Source organism: Hydra vulgaris, chromosome 15 (genome assembly GCF_038396675.1).
Source record: "Hydra vulgaris chromosome 15, alternate assembly HydraT2T_AEP".
In the NCBI taxonomy this organism is placed as follows: Eukaryota; Metazoa; Cnidaria; class Hydrozoa; order Anthoathecata; family Hydridae; genus Hydra; species Hydra vulgaris.
This window is the reverse complement of record NC_088934.1, coordinates 33,870,001-33,892,316: the sequence shown is the minus strand read 5'-3', so window position 1 is coordinate 33,892,316 and position 22,316 is coordinate 33,870,001. Positions and strand designations below refer to the sequence as shown.

The following is a 22,316-nucleotide window of genomic DNA, read 5'->3' as shown; positions in this document are numbered from 1 at the left end:
CGCATCAGATGAGGTAGAATCATTATTAATTTGCTCTTCTTCAAACATTTGTGGATATATTTGTTCCATAACTTTAACAGCGAATAATATTGCTGCATTTTTTGATGAATATTTAAAATGAGCGTTAGAACTTGGTATATTTCCACTCTGCAGGTAAATGATCAATGTCATTAAAACTGGATCTCTTCTTTCATCCATCCTTATTTTGATCGCATGTATCAGTTTTTTTGCTATATTAGTTTGCATTGGCTGCAACTTTTCAAACAAAAATTTGTAAACTCCTTCAGCAGTTATGAGATTTGCATCATTTTTACTTAATTCAGTAACAGCAGTTTCAACTGGTGCCAGAACATCAACAAGGTTTTGTAGCGCAAAATTATCATTTTCTGGAATTGGATCAATATTCAATTCGACTAAGGATTTGTTAACACATTCTGATAGAATTAAAAATCGTCGAATCATTACACTCAAAGAATTCCATCGTGTTTTTATGTCTAATTTTAAATTGAGTTTTTTCCCCATTTTTTGAGCTATATTTTTTTGCAAAATAGAATGCTTTGTAGCCGATTTTTTAAACATTCTTATAACACCTCTTAACCTGTTAATAATTTGATCAAAATCTAACGTCATATCATATTAATCTTCCTCAATAAACACCAAATTGTAATCAGAGCACTGATCTTCTGTGAAATCTTCTTCTACATCTTCATCAACAAAATCTTCGGTATCGTCAAAAACTTCATTGCGAATAGATTTTTTTGGTATATAAAAACAATCCATCATGGCTAAATGAAGCGCGTGATTATGGCAAAGTTGATTTAAAACACCTAATATATTGCCATTTTTTTTTATTACGGCTGCTGCATCGTTAGTAGATGCAATAACATCATTTTTTAAGAAAATCCCAAAGTCTGCTAACTTAGCTTTAACCAAATGTTTAATTGTTTCTGCATATGCCTGCTTAATTATTTCCGTTAAACCCAGAACATAGCATTCAATTGTATTTGAGTCTATTCCAAATCACATGAGCTGTTACGTTTACATAACGTAAAATAGTACAATCTATCCATTCATCCACAGTAAAAGCAAATTTACGATTTGCTGTTTTTAATTTTTCAAATTTTTCCCGCAGTTCAATACTTTTTTCTTTATAAAAGCTATTGATGCATTTTGAAATAGTTGTCGGACTTTTCGACATTTTATAACCTTTTTGTTGCACGTAACCAGCTATAGCTTGGGATTTACTCATTGCTGTGATAGCCATTCCATCAAAAGCTGCGGCTTTTGAAAATATTTTATTTAAAGATTCTTTTTTTACAAATGGCCAAATATTACTTATTTCAGTATTTTGTTTTTTCTTAGGAATATTATTTTCTCCATCATTGTCATTTGATACCGATTTAGATATCAATATGTTGTGTCGTAGCTTCAAATGATTAATCACAGCAGTAGTTGAACTTCTCCATCCTATGTTCGTGTTCCACCTACCACAATTGGCTTCACAAATATTTTTTTCGTCTTTCTTAAAAAACTCCCATACCTTGGATTTTTTTGACATGGCTAAAAAAACCAGAGATGAATTATCTAAGAAAATCTAAAAAATTTTAACTTACCACTTCAAACTATGCAACCACAAATTGTATATTATATTATATTTATTTAATTGTATATTATATTTAGTTATTCACAAAATATTGAAAACTATTATTATTAAGATTATTATTAAGATTTTTTTTTTATGGAACAAATATGTATTTATATTTTTAAGCAATCTAAATAAACGACTGTTTTCTAAAAGCAAACAAAAATAATGTCACACAAAATAAAAACCATACAAAAATGCAATTTAAGTTTTCCTCTTCAAGGTTATATAAAAATTCTAAGAATTTTTTCCGTTTGCAAAAAGAGAAATATTTTTTTCGTTTGCAAAAAGAGAAATTAACAGTACTTTTTTAAAAGCTTACTCTGTCTTTACATTTTTGAAATTATTCGAATATTGGAGAAAATATTCGAATATCAAATAGTAAAAAAACACGCAAATATATTCAAATATCAAGTATTCGAATACTCAAATTGGATGGTCTAGTAATTTGAGCTTATCAGAAGACTCTTCTTTATTTCAAAAATGTAAAAAACAACTTTTTTCACCGGGGGCCTGAGGAGAAATCACGTATTTTAGGCGAGTGTCTAGTAATTTTGTTGTTCAAGATAGGTAACTAAGAGCTATGTGGCATACTCAAATTTTTAGTATGTTAATACTGGTATCAAATGAGGATGACTTGCAAAAAGTTTAGGTAATTGGAGCTAACCCAACCCCGTCCCGGCCCCTAACTGTCCCCTTCCTAGACCTACGTCTCCTAATAAAGATAATAATTTTTTTTTTAAGTTCTATCAAAAATTAGACTAAAATTTATCGACAGATTTCAAGTTTTATCAAAAAATCTCTTTTTGTTTAAGATTTATGACCATAAGAATCCCAGCCGGCACACCTGGTATTATAAATAGGTAGAGTATTTATCACTGTTGATACCAGAAAAATGCGGATTATGGTTGTTAGTACCAATTGATCATACTACAAAAGAAAAATGCGCATCTATTTTTAAGTTTTAAATTCTAGTTCAATACCACATTTTAATCAAAAATACGTAAAGTCGAGCCCGGTTTTGTTTAAATATAAACATTTAAAAGAAAAATAGAAGTTAGGATGCAGAGCGCATGCGTACATTAAAATCGCTACATCAAAATTAAGAAGTTTTAGTGAAAAGTAAAGATGGGAATCGAACCCTTTTTTTAAAGTTCGGGTTCGGTTATATCTAATGTTCTAGTTCGGTTCAGTACGGTCTTAAACACAGTTCGGGTTCGGTTCGGTTCGGTATCAAAAAAACTGTTTTTTTATTAGTTACAAAGCTTTACATCCACAATGATAAAACAATGAAAAAATAAATTAAAATGATATTAAGTAGTTAAAGCATTGCAAATAACTTTAAAAGTTCAAAAAACAATGCAGTTACTAATAGCTGCAGTTAAAGTGCACAAAACATTTAAGCAGTAATTTTCTAAACACAAATAGCGGTAGCTTAAGTAGCCTACTGTCAGTCTAGTAGTCAGGACTGCATGTTGTATTTGAGAAATACCAGCATTTTCAAAGTTTTTGGGTTTAGGCAAGCCCTGCGCTCACTCATCGTCACCCCACACACTGAAAACACTCTTTCATTGGCAGTACTTGTAGCAGGAATAGCCATCAACTTTCTACCAATCAATGCCATCGTCGGAAGCTTATGTTCACGGTTATTTTTTTTTTCAGAATTGTAATGCATCACACACTGTCACGGGCAGTGCCAAGTATTTGTCAAGTTCATGTCTTGTGTCATTACTGTCGGCGTTTGACAATGGAGCGGCAGTTGTTTTAAAGTCGGGCAGCAAATTATACAATTCAGGGTTAGCTTTATTCTTCTTGAAGGAGGCAGCTGATCTGAATGACTGCATTCACTAAAGCTGTCTGTATTTCCTGAGTCCTTCACCTGATTTGGTGAAGAAGAAATAATTTTGTCCACCATACTACGCATCTCTGAATAAACAAAATTGCGATCTTCTGTGTTGATAAAAGATAAGTATAAGTAAGAAGGAACAATAAGTGTTAATAGCTTGTGCAAAGGATGAATAATATACTTTTCATTCAAGCTCGACAGAAATGCTGCCTTCAAATCACGCATATTGTCGCTGTCTGAACCATTGATTTTACAGACTGACCGAAGACAAAATAGCATTGGCCATATATTAGGGGATGTCGGCACATTGTCATGTGACAATAGTACAGTAGCCTTGTGAAAGGGATGCAAAAATTCTACGATGTCATGCAACAATTGTTCATTAACGTTGTTCAGTTGCTCAAGTTTGTCAAACTGTTATGAATCAGCAAGAATTGACTTGACATGATCTAACTGACATGACAATGATTGCAAAAGAAAAAATTGACTGTTCTAATGAGTCGCAACATCTTGTTTGAGAGTGTGATTTAGTTCCAGGTTTTTCTCACTATTTTTAACGTAGCCCACTATTTCCTTTCAAGTCTTGATCATTTCATGAACTAAATTAGCACCAGGGGATTTCAAAGCTTTTTCAACAGCTAAATTTAGATTATGAGCTGCACAGCTAAGTCTAATATTGTTGCGATAAGCCGACTTCATATTACTCCCATTATCAGTTACAAATACCAAATTGTCACTTTTTATAGTCTGAGGGAAAAGTTTTTTAAGTATTTCAGTTGTCTTTGCTTTTACGGCAATGCCAGTCTTAGACTCACTAAACTCAAACAATCCAATACACTTACTTATAAGGCAATAACTGCTGTTAATGTAATGTGCTGTAAAAGTCTGATAAGAGTATTTTAGAATGTCATCGGCCTAGTGATCAGTTGTTATTGCGATATGCGTAACCCCAGCAAGTTTGTCTTTCAGCTTTCGAACGCATTTGTTGTATAACTTTGGTAGTAGTGTCTTAGACAGCGTTGTTTGATCATACATATTATCCTCAAGTTGGACTGTTCCATACTTCGATTCAATATCAATCATTGTTTGAGCAAAGTAACGGAGCCCATCATCTTGAAAGATTGTATTTCTAAAATATTGCTAACAACTTGTAACAAATATACTTTGCTATCAATGGCAGCAAGTAACAAGTGAAAAGTTAAAACGAAAAAAGCAAGATCCGCTAACTATATTTACTAACCTCTGTCTTGTTAGGTAAAAAGTTTGTCATTTTTAATTGTCCAGGTTCTGAATTGATCTTATTGATGTGTGATGCATTATGTCTTTGTAAAGTTGTAGTATGACCAATTCGTACTAACAACCATAATCCATACTGCTTACAAACGGCAAACTCCTTAACAACCTGTTGCTCATAACATGATTACTCACAGTTATACAAAAATCAAATAAAATGTATAGTAACTAAGGTCAATTGACTTTAAAATTTAATATTCAATTATCAAACCTAAATGCTGCTCAGTTTGGCAATATGCAATGCCTGAGAGATGCAGGTGATTATTAATTTATTGAAATATTTATAAAACTAAATAGTTATATGTGCAGTAAGTCTAGCGACAGACCTCATCTCCAAATTCAACGCAACGGAAGCGTGTCCAGCATTCACTCTTTGTCCATGATGCAGGTACTAAGCGAGCCACTCTGTCTGTTATCATTTTCTCCAACACTTTTTTCGTCCATTCACGAGTTAATTTACTGTTACTCATTATTACTAAAATATTATGTAATTATTGCAATCATTAATTACTAAGATATGAATAAAAGTTCAGAACATTAACAACACTCAATATTTCAAATGTTTAGAAACAACATTTCCGTTTTGGTTAGTAATGTTATGAACTGTAGACTTATCGCAAGGTTTGAGTTATTTTGTTCTCCCATTTTAAACGTTGGGAGAAAATTTTAGATTTTTTTCTAAAAGTAAAAATTACTTAAAATTTTAGCTTAGTTTTTAAAGAAATAATAACTTATGCTTTAAATAATTTTGATTTAAACAAATTGTTTAGAAAAAAATTTAAAAATAAAATATATTTTAAAAGTAATTATTATTTACTAATTCATTACTAACTCATTTTCTTCCAACACTTAGAATTAGAGATAGAACAAAATAATTCTAAACTCGTGGTATGTTATGTATCATGTTATGTATTGTAGTGATGTGCGAGTTACAAAATTTTCACTTTTTCAAGCCTCTATTTGGCTTGGTTAGGGTAAGTTAGACAGTTGGTTTGATTCGGTTCGTTCTCAACAATTTTAAGCTTCAGGTTCGGTTCGGTTTGGTAACAACTAAAGTTCGGGTTCGGTTCGGTTCTGTCGTAGATAAGGTTCTAGTTCGGTTCGTTCGGTTCGGGTTTGGTTCGTTTCCCATCTCCAGTAAAAAGTCGTTATTTCATTTATGGAGCTTTTAAAATTGTCTAAAATTATTATCTTGTTTTAATAAAAACTTATATTCTATAGCTATATTCCGGCAGGAATATTCAGGTATGCACGAGAAGCTACATGAATAGTCTTCATATAGCTTTTGTGATATATGTAAAATGTTTTAGCAGAACGATATCTCTTTAGAAGAGATCGATCCTTCTGATAAACCATTTCACATATAGCAATGTTTTTTTAATTAATATAATGTCATGTAATATAATAAATAGTTAATATTATTTTATTATGTTATGTATCATTAAGTTCATTAATATAATATTAAGTTATAAGAAAAGTCATCGTTAAAGCACTATACAGTTATATGTTACATATATTGCACTGATATGTTGATCATGTGATAATGCTTTAGCCGAACAATATTGTTCTGCTAAAGTATTATTACATATGCCAACATATACTAGAGATATAATTATTATCGCATATAATGTATGTGATAATAGATATATCTCCAGAATTAGAGATATATCTACTATCACATATATTATATGTGATAATAATTTTATCTCTAGTGCTGTTTGCCCTGATATGTTTTCAAGTTCATTGGATGAACTCTTATCTGAAGATCTTTCGTCACTGAAAAACAAACAAAAATCAGTTAAAAGAATTATATCTCTGTAAAGTGAATATATATTCAAGTGATAATCAAAATAGAGTATCAAATATGGTTGGTTTTGAATTCTGGTGATGTTGAATTCAATGATACTGATTCTGAACAAAAAACCAATCTTTCATCGAGAATTGTTCGCGTAACTATTAAAACTAAATTTTGTGTAGACTTAAATAGTTTTACGTTTGGTTCAGTCTACACTAAAACATGCAGTTAAGTAACCAAGGTTCATGGCTTAGTTGGTCAGAAATTGAATGCTTCAGTTTGTTAATATGTTGAAATCTAAATTTATTTTTTGTTCATGGAAGAATATATGTATTTTTACACATTCTTCATATTATTTAAATCATAATAATGTTACCTCTTCTATAAACACAGTTTTTTCTTTAACTAAATATTAACCTAACACACTAAGGAGCATTTGTGTAAATTTTTATAAATGAAGTAAAAGATAAGTATAAGTTTCTCATGTTTCTATTTTACTTTTTGACTAATTCTCAGAAAATTAGCAGCCATTTAAAAAGAAAAAAAAAACTAATTAGTTGATTAAAAGAAAAACTATTTTTTAAGACTTTATTTTGTATGTGAAAATGTAAATGTTATAAAAGTTTTTATTTATTTGTCACTTTACATAAAAAAAATTTTTTTAATTTTATAGTTGATAAAATATATTTCGTAAAAATAATATTTATTAGTAGGTATAAATAGTATATATATAAAACAGTATGAAAAAATGTTTACTAATATCATAACTTGCAAAGTGTAACTGGCTACACATCAGTGTTTTCCATGTTTAAACAAGAAATGCAATCAGATCATTTTATGAATTAAGTTTATGTTTATTCTAAATTATTGTGTTATTAGGGTAGCACAATAAATGTGTTATCCATAAATAAATTTGTTTTGTGTTTTTTTTTTATGTTTTATTTTGTATTCATGAATTTCAAAGTTATGTTCATTATATTTTAAAATTGTCTGGATTTTATACTGCATTTGATTTGTAACTTTTTTTGTATTGTAACTTCATAAAATATTTTTATGAAGGATAAATTTTTTACTTGGTTAAATATCAGTGGTGTACACTTTTTAGATGTTTAAGTTTTGACACTTACAGGCATTGTGCAAACTCCAAACTTTTGTATGTTTATGCTTATATCAAAAGAGAATGTTTTGCAAAGAATTGGGGTGATTGGAGCTTGGAACAAAAAAACCCTAATTTTTGGGCCCACCTAGCTCTTAACGTGGGAGCAACGAGTTTATAAAGTATTTTCTTTACTATTTTTATCTAAATTTATATTCATCAACAAATTTCATGCATTAATAGTTATTTACTAATTAGATTACTTCTATTTCATAATTTCTTCAAAATATTTTTTGAGATATTTTAATAATATAGATATTTTGATAAAATATTTTTGGAGATAATTAATGCTGGTTTTTTACCAAATTTTAAGTTTAAAAAATTATTTTACGTATAAATTTTTAGTTGAAGGATGAAGGCAAAATAAGTGACAAAAAATTCAGAAAGGTAAACCTAACTCAATTGAAACTTTTAATATTTTTGTGGATGTGGTATGTGTCTATAAACTGGCTGCATGCATTCAGGTTTAAGTAAGAACTTTTCCTTAGGTTAAATTAATTTCTTTGTTTCTGATATTGATTTCTTAAACTTGGAAGAACTATCAAAAAACATCAGAAGTTTTGTTTTTCTTCGAAATCGTCCTTCTTTATGATGCACCACCAAATGCGAACGCAGTCAAATCTTTCAATAAAATGGGTTTCAATTGTTTGCCTAATATAATTTTTGAATATGATGTTGTATAGTGTATTTTTAGTTGTATAAACAGTAATTGTGAGAAATTGTAAGAAATAATACATTCATATAATACAAGGTAAATAAATCCTCTACTAGTATACATTAGTATACAACTAATTTTGGTGCAATTTTGTTATTATAAAATGAAGCTAACATGTATTTTTATTATATTATAAAAACTATAATATAGATGTGCATATTGAACACTGTACAAGTTAATTTAATAAAATTTTTAAGTATTTGTTTTTTGTTATTATTTTTAAAACCAATGCGTGTGCGCGTTTGTATATACATGTAATAAAAATACCTTTCAGACGCGTGTTATGTGTCCAATAATCTACACGTCTAAAATGTATTTCTGATACGTTTTCTACTCGGTAAAATGGGTAACATACATTATTGAATAATATCTAATTGCAGTGATTTATGAGCATTATCAAGAGTTTCAAATGCGAGTTTCACACTCAGTAGGATGCGTATTGCATACTCGTTTTTAAACGCATCTGTAGCATATTTCTAACGCATGTTTGACGCGATAAAATGGCTAACATACATACCAGAATAAAGCGTATTTAAACAAGTTTTAAATGCGCATTTACAACTTAATATGCCGGCTGGGAAGTTTAAAATTTCACAAATTTACCTCTTGAAATAACTTTGAACTGTCGTAACTTTTAAACTAGAAATTTTTTTGTTGATGAAATTTAAAATCTGTCGATGAATTTTGATCTAGTTTAATATAACACAAAAAAAGTTTGAAAAATTCCTTTAAGGAACCATACACTAGGGGTGGGGTATTATGGGTCAAATAAATTTGGTAAAATTACTTTATTGCTGTAAAAAAAAAATTTCTGGTCCATGTGGTTAAATTATTATTTATATTTTGCATGTCATATATCATCATATCATATATTATAAAATTATGTTGAACAATTGTTCATAAGAGGTTAATTTTATACTTTTTACAAGCTACCTGCAAATTGAAAGCTACTTTAAAAGTGTTTATAGCTAAACTATATTGAAGCGCTAAACAATAGCGCTTCAATATAGTTTGGGCTGTGTTCTCCAACTTTTCTCAGTTGCCAAAACTGCTTCAAATCCTGGTGAATGGATTCAAGAGCTTGCACGGTCCAGTAACTTAAGCCTAGAGAATATAAAATGCACAAAATAAGTTTTAGTCTATTTAATAAATAATCGTCTTAATAATACAACAATTTATGCAAAAATACAACAGTTTTAGCAATAATACAACAGTTTATGCAAGTTTAAACTTGCATAAACTGTTGTATTATTGTAATAATAAGTATTTAATTACTATTACTATAATTAAATAATATTATTTTAATCTTTTGTCAAACTTAAAATTTATTTGTCACAACGAAGATTCCACCTTTCATGTCGATGAATTCGATAATATGTTGCTCAACTATGTTTTCCTTCAAAGGATTTGTAGCCCCAAGATTTCTATAGCTCGTAGAGAACTTTGACATAAATAGAGCTTAATGATTTTCCAAAACAGCCATGGATTACGTTTTCAAAATTTCTAAGTACCTTAATGTATTTGAATACGGGATCTCCAAAACTGGTCTCCTAAAAAAACAGCTCAGAGCTGTCTATGATATAATTCAACTTATTGCAAGCATTGCCTTCCAAGCGATGCTGCCCTTGGTAGGAAACTCTGTAAATTTTATAGTAGACAGATATCGGTTGACAAACTGTAACCCACACTCCTTATTTTTAAACAAGTTTTTTTCAATCTCTTTTAAAATTTTGTCTAAAACACCTAAAATTATATGTAGAATGGGAATATTTACGAGCTCTACTATTTTTTTATTTTTGTCTCCAGTTAATAAAGGGGATTGAACAACATTTGTAAACATTTTTGCATTTATTAATTTTGCTCCATCATATATCCACTGGTCGTGTAATCTGCACAAAGATTCTAAAGAATAATGATCAGCTTTTTGAAAATTCGGAGATGAGGTCATGCAAAACGGACAAAGGTGCTTTGATGTTGCAGTTTGTTTTGTAACCATTTGAAGCAAAACCTTTAGATCTTCAGATACTGTGTAATCTAAGAAAGAAATGTTCAATTTATCTAAAATTATCCGCAGGATACGGTATTTTTAGTTCAATAATGGTAAAATGGCCAGTGTAATAGTTTTTTTGTACACTTGTAACTTTGAAATCTTTAAACGCATATCCGTCATACTTTTTCATTTTATTTGGGATTTTATTATTTTCTAACTCTGGTTTTAAGGTGATTGATAGAGTAACTTTAAAGAATCCCTGCCTTCCATCTACACCTAAATTGATATCAACATCATTTGTTTCTTGATGTCTGTGATGAAGCACCATTGCTGCAAGCTCTTCAACGTCCTTACAATACACCAAAAGGATATTTTTTTCTACCAACTCTTTATGAATAAAAGTTCAAAATAAATGATACAGATTGCATTCTAGTTATTTCAAAAAATTGTAGGCAGTAGAATACTTACCTCTTTGTTTTCATTTACTCCTAATAATAATGGGAATTTATCACAATCGAATAATTTTCCAATCAGCTGGTTGCTCTCAGTCAGTATAATATGGAAACCAGATTCCACACTTTTTTGTCTTCCTTCGCTCCTCAGAAAGTGTGCAACTTCAATCGTATTGCGATTACTTAAAAGTCATAACAAAATTATTTAAAAAATTGGCTTTAAATTCAGAATTAAATTATTAAAAAAAAACTTTTAAGCATCATAGCCTTAGCTGGTATGTAGTTTTAGTTGAAGTTTGTTCAATTTATCCAAAGAAAAGAAAGGTTTTTTAACCTCAGTCTTTCCGAGACAACAAGTTGCTTTGAACCAAAAGTTTTCAAAGCTAAAGTGTTTCCTAATATGCTTGTGGTCAAGCCTTTAATAGAACTGGACAGAACTTTTCCTTGCGTTGTAGGAGATGTTGATCTTACAATAGCCGTCAAATTTTTTTGTCTTTTTAACTTTGTACAGGGATGTGGAATTCCTTGTAACACTTGAACATGGCTATCTAGACGAATAAGTCTTTTTGCGGGTTTATTTGAAACGTCTTCGGTACCATTATAAACAGGCCTTCCCGAAACACATTTAACCATAGGGGCAAATATTTTTTCCATTTTAGATCTGCGCTCGTTTCACATATAAAACATTCACATTTTCTGCCTCTGATAACTCTGGTATTCAGATCTAAATTCCTAAGCGTATGTCTAGTAACTATTGTTCCCATAATAACGTAACTAAATTTTAACTAAAGTACATTATATATAAATATGTATATTTTACCTTTACAACACGGTCGCATAGTGAAATAAGGGTCAGTCCCAGCCAGGGGCGGATCCAACATTTTTTGGTCTTTAAGATAGCAAACTTCCAGACATGAAGCAAACTCCAATTTGAAGTTTGCTTCATGTCTGGTTGTAAAATTTATATGGTCATAATTTTCGAACGCTGAAAGATAATACTATGAAACTTAAAATTTGTTGATGAATATAAGTCTAGTTGAGAATAGGACAAAAAATATTTCATCAACTTGTTGCTCTCATGTTTGGGGAAGGGGGGCAAAAAATTTGGGGCTTTTTTGTTCCCAGCCTCCAATTATCGCAATTTTTTGCAAACTCTCATTACTTGTCATAAGTATAAACATATTAATGTTTGGAGTTTGCTCCATGTCTGGAAATTAGCTATCTGGTCCCAGCAAGCTTTTTTCTACATTTTGACAAAGCAGGTAGGAAGGTCTGATTTATTAGATGAATAATCTTTCCAGAATATTGTTTTGATAAGATTTGAATAGTGTTAAATCCTTGCATTTCCTGAAGCAGCAAATGCAAAACATTTTAACAAAATCAACGTGTTCTTTCGCATGGTAAGGCATTTTAAATGAATGCTTCAAATAAAAACTTCTGATGTGCATTTATAATGTTGGCATGATATATTGGTCCCATTAATTAAATTTCAATTTAATGACCAATAGCATGTTTTCAGTTCAAAATTCAACGCGAGTAAGAAGAATTAATTTAACTAATAATAATAATAATAGAATAATAATAATAACAGAGTAAGAAGTTATTAATTTAACTAATAAAAATTAGCTAGCCGTTGCTAATTGTTAATATTTGAAATAGTAACTTAATAACTTAATTCTAATAATAGTAATAACTGAAATAGAAATAGTAGTAAGAAATTAATAAAATTAATAGTTCAGTTTACAATTTCACTTTTGAAACTCGAAATAAATGCTCGCTGGCATGTTTTTTTAAATGCAATTTTGTGGTGTTAGAGAAAATCTCCAATCCCAAACCACCCCACCCCTAGGCTATGGTTCCTTGAACAAATTTTTCAAATCTTTTTTCGTGTTTTATTAAACTAAATTAAAATTTATCGACAGATTTCAAATTTCATCAAAAAAAATTCCTAGTTTAAAAGTTAAAAGTTACGACCATTCAAAGTTAATTCGGGGGGAAAATCTGTGGAATTTTAAACTTCTTAGGGTCAAAAATCTTAAATGAAAAGAGATTTTTTGATGAAACTTGAAATTTGTCGATAAATTTTGGTCTTGTTTATGATAGAACTTTAAAAAAAACTTATTATCGTAGGAGACGTAGTTCTAGGAAGGGGACAGTTAGGGGCCGGGACGGGGTTGGGTTAGCTCCAATTACCTAAACTTTTTGCAAGTCATCCTCATTTGATACCAGTATTAACATACTAAAAATTTGAGTATGCCACATAGCTCTTAGTTACCTATCTTGAACAACAAAATTACTAGACACTCGCCTAAAATACGTGATTTCTCCCTAGGCCCCAGGTGAAAAAAGTTGTTTTTTACACTTGAAATAAGGAAGAGTCTTCTGATAATAAACAATAACAAAAAGTTCTGGGGATGCGTTGCAAGGTTTAGAGTTGTTCCTTTGCACCGTGAATCAAAGTCGCGTGAAAAATAATTTTTACCGGTAACGTTGTTAATTTTTTTTATACTTAAGTTATCGGTTACTAGAATTAAGTTACGGGTAAGTTGCCAATAACTTACCGGTCTGTAACGTCATCGGTAAGTAACTCAACGATCCCTACTATAAGCCTTGCGGAGTCAGGGAAATCAGTGACCTTGGTAGTTATATATTAGATCAAATTTAAATGCAAGTAATTTTAATGTATTTTATCCTAATGCATAAATCAAGTTCAAAAAAAACTTCACAAAAAGTTATTGCCAGTAATTCCATTTACACTTTTCAATGTTAAAATAAACGTGAATTGCTAAAAAACATACTCAAATAATTGCTCTGTGTAACAGAAAAATTTACTTTAAAAAAGTTTCTTTAAAAATTTATTAGAAAATGGAAGCTAAAATTAGGTTAATTTTTTTTAAAAGCTTGTTTTATAACAGTCAAACTCTAAAAAAAATATTTAACTTAAAAAATGTTTTTGTTTTTTATACTTTTTTGAACACTCAAAAATTTTATTTTAAGTTCAACGATATTATTATTTTTTAATTCTTTTTTCTAATTAATTTTTCACTGCATGGTCTTCGTTCTATATAAAGACATTGTAAAAAGAATTTTTAAGAAATCTTCAAAATTTCAAAGCAGAATAAAACTTTACATTTGTATTTTTTTTTTAGTTTTTTAAAATATCTTAAAAGAAACTAAAATGCAAATTTTATGTGGCCTTTTAATGGCTCTTTGCATATTTAAAGTTCATTCACTTCCTATATTAGATGTAGAACTTGCAAGATTTTTTTCATTAAATAAAGATTTTTTTATTGTTCGATATATGGATATACCAACAAATTTTGAAACAACATTTTTGGATTGCTCAGTACCTGGAGCTGAAACTTACCAATGGGAAATCGTCGCAAAGTCTGGTAGTCCTTACGCAGGTAGTGTGCAAGTTGGAAGGCCACAAAATCAGGATGTTTTCAAACCTTGGGTATTAGGTGTATGTCGCTAACTCTCTTTTTTATTCACTATTATTACTACTTATATTTTTTATTTCTTGATTTAGAGTTTGTTTAAAATATATATTTTTTTATTTTAAGCTTACTGATTACGAATACTCATGGGATTCTTTGTTAGTTAAATGTAAAGCGATGATTAATAATCGCGCAATAGTTACTCTAACCTGGATAATCATGAAGTTGAAATCAAGTACTGAAGCTCCTTATCACCCGACGCTATGTTCTTCTAAAAAAGCGAACTGTTTTTCAAAAATGTACAACTGTATGAACGAAAAAGGTGCAAAATTTTTTTTTTTTGCTCATTTAATGTAATTATATATAAATTAGAAGGCCAATGTTCGTCCTATTTTATCATTGTAATCAAATGATAAAATAGGGTTTTAATTACAAAAACAAAATTTCCGTGAAATTAACGATTACTATGGTAGTAATAGTTTTTACTTTTAATTATAGCTATAATAGTAACAATACCATAATAGTAATACTATAATAGGAATAGGATAGTAATACTATCCTAGCTAGCTCGCATACGTTGTTAAAACGTTAGAACAATCTTACAAGTTAAAAGTTCTAAGTTGCGTTAGTGCAACAACGGTCGTTAACGTTGTTTTTATATCATTTTGGTTAGTTATGTCCATACATTGGGACGCGAAAAAAACTGCGTTTTGCGTTTGCGTTCCTAAATAAAAACTCACACGCAAACTCAACACATTTGACGCAATTTATTGCGTTTACTCACGTAAACGTAAACGCAATATACACAAATTACTGCTTTTAGGCACGCATTTAATACGCAACTTACGTATATAAATTGCGTTTACGAACGCAACTCAAACGCAAATTACGCGTTTAAATGCGTTTATAAACGTAACTGAAACAAAATGTACGCATCGGACTTGACTTTAGAAACATTTTGCTCCACTAAAAGTTAAAAAAAATTAGTTGTATTATTATTATATGTGTGATTATGATGAAGAAATGTTTGTTTTGTGGGTAATTTATTCCACAATATTCAAAGTGTAAAAATTCTAAAACTCAATAAAACTAGTTTATTTGCAATTAGCTAGTTTTGGGTGAAGGAAAATGCCTTTTTATATGTGGGACAAAACGTCCTGTGATTATTTAGTTTTAAAAACTTTTAGGTAAGCTTATTTCTTTTAAAACAAACCATAAATATTAAAACTAAATATTTACAGAGCATTTTACCTGACACATAAAAGGCCATTTTCCCTTTTTTACTAAATACTATGTTATTCTATTTGTAAAATTTTGTGAGATTATATATTTTTGTAGATCTTTTCCTAGTCGTGGGCAATTAGTTTCTTTGAATAATTGTCCCATCGTATGTTTTTGCATTTCATATATAAAAAGCTCGCTTAAAACAAGCAATCAACCACAAAAACACTATGTGATTGGTCAGCGCACACGCACACTTTAAAAATTGCTTAAAACAATGGAAAAGTTATTTTCCGTTCACAAATTGAACTCAATAATATTCGGTACTTATATTTTAACAAAAACCTATTTTTAGAAAAAAATATAACTTAATATCTTTAATTAATAAGCTCATTTCAATTATTATAAAAATCTGACTATATTCACTCAATTTAAAAATATAATACACTCATTTTAAAAGGAGTCATTATAATGAGAAATTAAATATCATTATTAACAAATTTAATCGATAATTATTTTTTAAATTCGTTATAAAAAGAATTGAAAGCATATTAAATCTCGTAATAATTTGTTTTAAAGGATATGTCTAATCGCACTTCCTTATAGCATAAGGAAGTTCCTATAGGTATTTCCTTATGATATAAGGATATACAGTTTATACATATATATTATAAATAAAAAATAGTTTAGGAGAAACCGGGTTCTACTTAGTCGTTTCATAAATATCTAATCTAATATGACTCATCAATCTCGCAATAGTAAGATCTATCATGAGGATATCATAAAGTCTAGTTCAAAAAAGCGACATGAAGAAGAAATATTGCAATCACAACAGCTGCAATTACAACCTTATTTATCTCAAAGTTCGTCTGGATCTGAATCTGGAGAAATAATTTCTAAGAGAACAAGATTTGTAAATCCTACAAAAACGACGAAATCTACTATGCAGACAAAAAATGCAGCGTTGACATCATTATCGGCAAAGTCTTCGAATAATACTTTAGCTTCCAATATTTCTATTCCTCTTATTCAGCAAGACCCGAAATTAGGGGTTATAGTTTTTGGCAAAATTATCTGAAGACTCGTGTAATTTGATAAAAAAATGCAAAATTTTGGCCAAAGAAACATTTTTCCGAAAAAGAAGTTTATTATGAATTTAATTGAATGGGTATTTAAATTACTTTTTCTTAGATTTGAAAAATTATTAAGAACAATGTATCGTATGACTTTTACATATTTTAGGAGTATACTTCATATCTTCATTTTACTTCATATCTTCATTTTACTACATCTACTTCATATCTTCATTTTACTACATCTACTTCATATCTTCATTTTACTACATCTACTTCATATCTTCATTTTACTACATCTACTTCATATCTTCATTTTACTACATCTGACACTCAAACAAACAAATTACATGATGATGCCAAGTTTTTCTCCATATTGTGTTATCAAAAATTTACAGCTCGTATTGGTCGAACATCCAACATTAAGAAGCATTTACAAAGAAAACATCACGACATTTTGGGTAAGTGGTTTGACTCAAACGACACACTAAACAAATCAAATATTATGCGAATCGTGCTAAATGCCGATACTTTGAACGCTATCAAGTTCTTTATTACATCGAACTGCTCGATTAATGCATTTAATAATCCCTTTTTGAGGAAAATAGTTAAAGATCCATTTCCTTGTGCAAAAAGTTTTAGAGAAAACTCGATTCCAGAAACGATGGCAAATTTATCAAATATAATTAACGAAAAATTAGACGATGCCCTGGTTGTCACTTTATTTAGTGATATATAGACATCTTCTGAAATGTTGGACTTTTATTGCGGTCGGTGCAACATTAACGAACAGTGATTTAAAAAAATCATCATTATTGGTATGGAATAGATGACGTCACAATGCAGAAAATATTAAATTTGGAGTTGAAAAAATTTTCAATACCTTCAATAAATCAAAAATAAATGGCAATTTTTTTTTTAATTTTATAGCTTTAATTACTGAAAGCACAATGAATTTATTGATTACTTAAGTTACATTTATTTAAAAGCTATTACATATGATGAAGGGGAACTCATTCGTCAGGCTGTTTAAGCAATTATTTAAAAAGTTTCAAGAAGAAAGAGTTGAAGAGACAAAAGGTGGCGATAGTGCATATAAAGATGATCTGTTGCTCAGAAGCTCGGCAGCCTAATTTACAACTCTATTTACTTGAAATCGAAAAAAAAAACTTATTTTTTTTTAGCAAATCGAAGAGAAAAGACTTGCAATATCTGTGTATTATTCTTATGATTTTTGGTTCGAAAATTCTAAAATGCCAATGTTACGAAAGTTATTTGTCATCTTATTAAATATTCCATCGTCAGCCGCTTTTATGGAGAGATATTTTAGTACTTCTGGTTTTGTATGTGAGAAGAGACGAGGCAACATTAATGCTGACTTGATTATCAGTCGCGCATTGTTAAAGTAAACTTAAAACTTCTTAAAAGTTTAAATTAATTTTCTGACGACGATGACTCAGATAGTGAAATGTAAACTTATAATATAAAGATAATATATTTTTTTAACCATGAGCGAGACTAGGTTTTTTCAAACCGAGATGAGACCGAGACGAGAAGTTAGTACTTCTCGTGAAGCCGAGAACGAGACGAGACGAGAAATTTAACAATTTTTGAAAACAAATATATTAAAATCCAAATTAAAAAAAAAAATGTAAACATGGTTTTGACAAATAGACACAAATGACATTTGTCAAATGTAAACAACTTTTTCAAATATTAATTCAGAATTTTTTTGCCAAACTTTTCCAACAAGACAATGTTTTCCCTGATTAAGATGATTTGTTCTACTCTGGGTGTAAGTTGTGTCGGACGACATTTCCACCTGAGCTAAAAACTCTCTCTGATTTAGTTGAACTTGCTGGAATAGCTAAAATTTGTCTAGCTAATGAAGAGAGTTCTGGCAATGTATTTCAATGCAATTTCCACCAATCAAGAATCGGAAAGTCTATTTTGGCATTAGGGAGATATTCATACTGGCACATTTCGCTCAAAATAGGATTCAGTTCAGATGTTGGCTCTTGTGTTTCAAGTCTGACGTTTATCTTGCGCTTCAGTTTTGAATGCGCTTCAAGTTTTGAAATGAAGTCCCTTTAAAGCAGGATTTAAGTAGTTTGCTGTAGCACTCAATAAGTTTCCAGTGTGACAAAGAAGAAATCTTTTCTCAATGCAGCTTTTCAAGTTTTTTGCATACAAGACACCGTAGCCATTTTTTCCATCCGTCTCAATAAATTGATCAGTTTTGTCATGGATTAAATAAAGAGAATTGGCGACAGTGTTAATTGTTGGAATAGACTCAGCCGACCAGAAATTTTGGCACTCACTTAAAGAAGCTACAGAAACAGTCGTTTCTGTAGCTTCTTTAGGTGTCAAAATTTCTACTGCTCCCTCGATTGATTTTCACTGTGATGCACTGATGGTCTTTGAAGAAAAAGTATCTTCATTTGCACATAAGCTGATAACTGCACTCTTTAGATGTAGGCCATGCAATCCAGTTCACTATTCCATCTTGTGTCAACAGTTGACTGGTGAGTTAAAGAAGCCAAATCTTCGCATGTTTGCAACGCATCATCCATTCCAGCAGTCATTCCAAATGAGTCTCGAACTGCACATTGCTAAATATGATTGTTGCACAAGTATTGGTCAATGCGCTTTGACAATTTGACTGCAAGTTTCATGTTTCTTGCCTGGTCGTTCACCCAGTACATTGGCAAATCAGCAGGCAAATTTAGTTCTTCTAAAAAAGAATCCAGCTTTCCTTCAATTAAGATACCTGTGTGTCTGCCTGGGAACTGTTGGACATGGGGTGTCCAGTGATGTAGTCTCCAATTTTCGTCAATAGTATGAAAAGTCCAAGAGATGTAGCTGTCCTGAGCTCTAGAAGTCCAAAGGTCAGAAGTAAATGCAGCACTTTTTAGATTTGACGTAATCTCCGTTATTATGCACTTCATTCCAGCTTGAACTTCTCTTGACCGAATTGAAAGCTTTCTTGAATATGTCATTCTGTGATGAAAGCTCAGTTTAGAGTTTGCAATGTCAAACAATTTCTTGAAACCTCTTCCTTCGACTGCTGAAAAGGATGCCAAATCAGTGCAAAAGTAATCCAGCATTGCAGAGTCAAACTGTTTTTGAATGGAATTGTCTTTGTCATATTTGGACTTTGTTTCAAGCATTTCGACCATGGTTCGTTGTTTCTTCTTAGGAAGAGGAAAAAGAGAGTCGTCAGTTTTTTCAGAATACTCAACGTAATCTTGGCTGTGTTTTTTTTTGAGGTGACGTCCGCTTGTGTTTCCATCTTTTGTTTTCAAAGACTTTTTGCACGCCTTGCATTCAGCACCGTCACTTCTTTTTTCGAAAATATCTCCAGATTTTGTTTTTTCTTGGTGACATTTTTGATCGTTGAAATGAGTCAAGAATATTTCTTTTCAATATGAACAATATGTGTCAAGTTGAATTCCACTGGTAAACTAATGAAATTAAGTCTAAAGTGCACCATTTTATACAAAAAGTTTTTGTATTTAAAATCTAATTAAAAATATTTAAAATCTAATTAAAATTTTTTAATTAGATTTTTAAAAAAAATCTAATTAAAAAATCTAATTAAAAATCTAATTAAAAATTTAATTTGTCAAAAACAAATTAAATTTTTAATTAGATTTATTAAAATCACGGAGTCAAAATTTTAATTAAATAAAAAAACAAATTATTAAGCATTTTGTAAATTATATTATTTTTAATTTGGAAAGTAATATAATATTTAAGTCTCGTTCTACTTCTCGCGAGAATTTTCTATTTCTCGTTTCTCACGAGAAGTCCCATTTCTCACGAGAAACGAGAACGAGACGAGATCTCGCTCATGGTTATATTTTTTCGAATTTGAAAAGAGCAAAAATATATACTGCTACAATTTCAATAATAACAATATTTTTAATAATAACACTACTTAATAATTCACACACACATCTACTTAATAATTCGCGTTTTCTTAGAAACATACAAATTTTTAAAATAGATTAGGTAAGTTGGTTTGTGTCAAGTTCGCAAACGCATTTATACGCGTAAGTTGCGTTTGAGTTACGTTTATAAACGCATTTTATACGCGTAAGTTGCGTATTAAATGTGTGCGTAAACGCGGTTATTTGCGTAAATTGCGTTTACGTTTACATAAGTAAACGCAATAAGTTACTTCAAATGCTTTTGAGTTTGCGTGTGAGTTTTTATTTTGGAACCCAAACGCTAAACGCAGTTTTTTTTTTTTTTTTAAATCCATTTATTTAACCATAAAAAGATGAAAATTTACAATAATATTTATAAACTCACATAAATAAGGTTAGGTGTCACTCATATAGTTAAAAACTAGTCAATGGAGTGACACCTGAAAAAAACACAAAAAAAAAACAAATAAAACACAGAAAGAATTATAAATAAGAAAAAAATAAAAATAAAAATTTTTTTAAGACACAAAGAAAGAAAAAAAAGAAAAAAAAAAGGAAAATAAAGCACTAATAAATAAAGATGATATTAATAATTGCAATAATAATATAATAAAAATAATAATATTAATAATAATGTGAATAAAAAAACAAATAGTAACTATATCAAGATATTAATAAGATTTAAAAACAAAGATAAATTATTGATAATTGAAATATTAGTAGAGTTAAAAAAGACAGTATAAAATAAAAGTAATAATAGTTTTATAAATACAGTAATATAAAAAAAGCAATAGTAATAAAAGATAAAATTAATATTCATTAAATATATACTCAAATATAAATTTCTTAATTTGGTTTCGATTGAGAAGAAGAATGTTAGTAATAAAAGGGTATTTAGTTAAAATCTTTTTTTTTATAAATGGTATTATTTGGTTCCAGTGAGAAATACATTGATTTTTAATAGAGAGCTTGCCATATTTGATAGTGCTGAAAAAAGAACTTTTTAGGGAAAATGATTTCAACAAAAACAGACTCTAAGAATTGGGGTTTATACATAAGTAAATCATTTCTAGATTTATAAACTAGTTTATTAAAAATGTAAAGTAGAGCACCTCCAAATGAAGTTTTTGTTGGAGTATGTTCATAAACATATCTACTAAGATTAATTGGAGTTGTTGGGAGTAAATCAGATTTCAGCTTAGTTTCTGTAATTCCGATTATACTAAATTCATAATTTATTAGAGATAAAAGTGAGGTTAATTCGTCAAAATGTTTAACTAATAAGCGATATTTAAATGAAATAGAGAAAAGTAATTAATATTGATGTTTGAAGAGTTAAATTTTTCAATATCAATGTATTTACAATTGATTGGATTCTCAACTATGTTCGATATATGATGAACTATCATCATCGTCGTTGTTATTTTGCCGATAAGTAAAGTAATTATTAAGTTCTCGGGAGCAAGGAAAGAGGGAAAAGTCATTTGGCAGACCATTGAAATGTAATATATTGTCAATTGAAGTTTGAAGACGAAGTTCATTTTTGCGTTTCAATGTATGGTTATGTTTATGTCATATTCCACTCACAATGATTTTGACGACTATAGTAATTTGCCGAACATTATACTACTTAGGGATAAAGGTAGCTAGTGTACATATATCGGCTGATTTAGAGATAGGCGCAATAGAGTGTACATGCAACAAAGTTTGAATCCACTCAATTTGAGGGGGTTACAATTTTTATAAGGTCATAGTTTTTTA

General features: G+C 29.7%; 1 protein-coding gene across 1 annotated transcript in view; it reads left to right on the top strand.

Annotated features, from left to right (window-relative positions):
• Positions 1 to 14,006: 14,006 nt before the first annotated feature.
• LOC124814686 (uncharacterized) overlaps positions 14,007 to 22,316 on the top strand; it is a 34,755-nt gene continuing 26,445 nt past the window's right edge. Inside the window, exons 1-2 of the mRNA XM_065820266.1 lie at positions 14,007 to 14,355; positions 14,456 to 14,651. Coding sequence (XP_065676338.1) covers positions 14,068 to 14,355; positions 14,456 to 14,651 — 484 coding nt within the window. The 5' untranslated portion in view covers positions 14,007 to 14,067. The remainder of the gene's footprint in view (positions 14,356 to 14,455; positions 14,652 to 22,316) is intronic.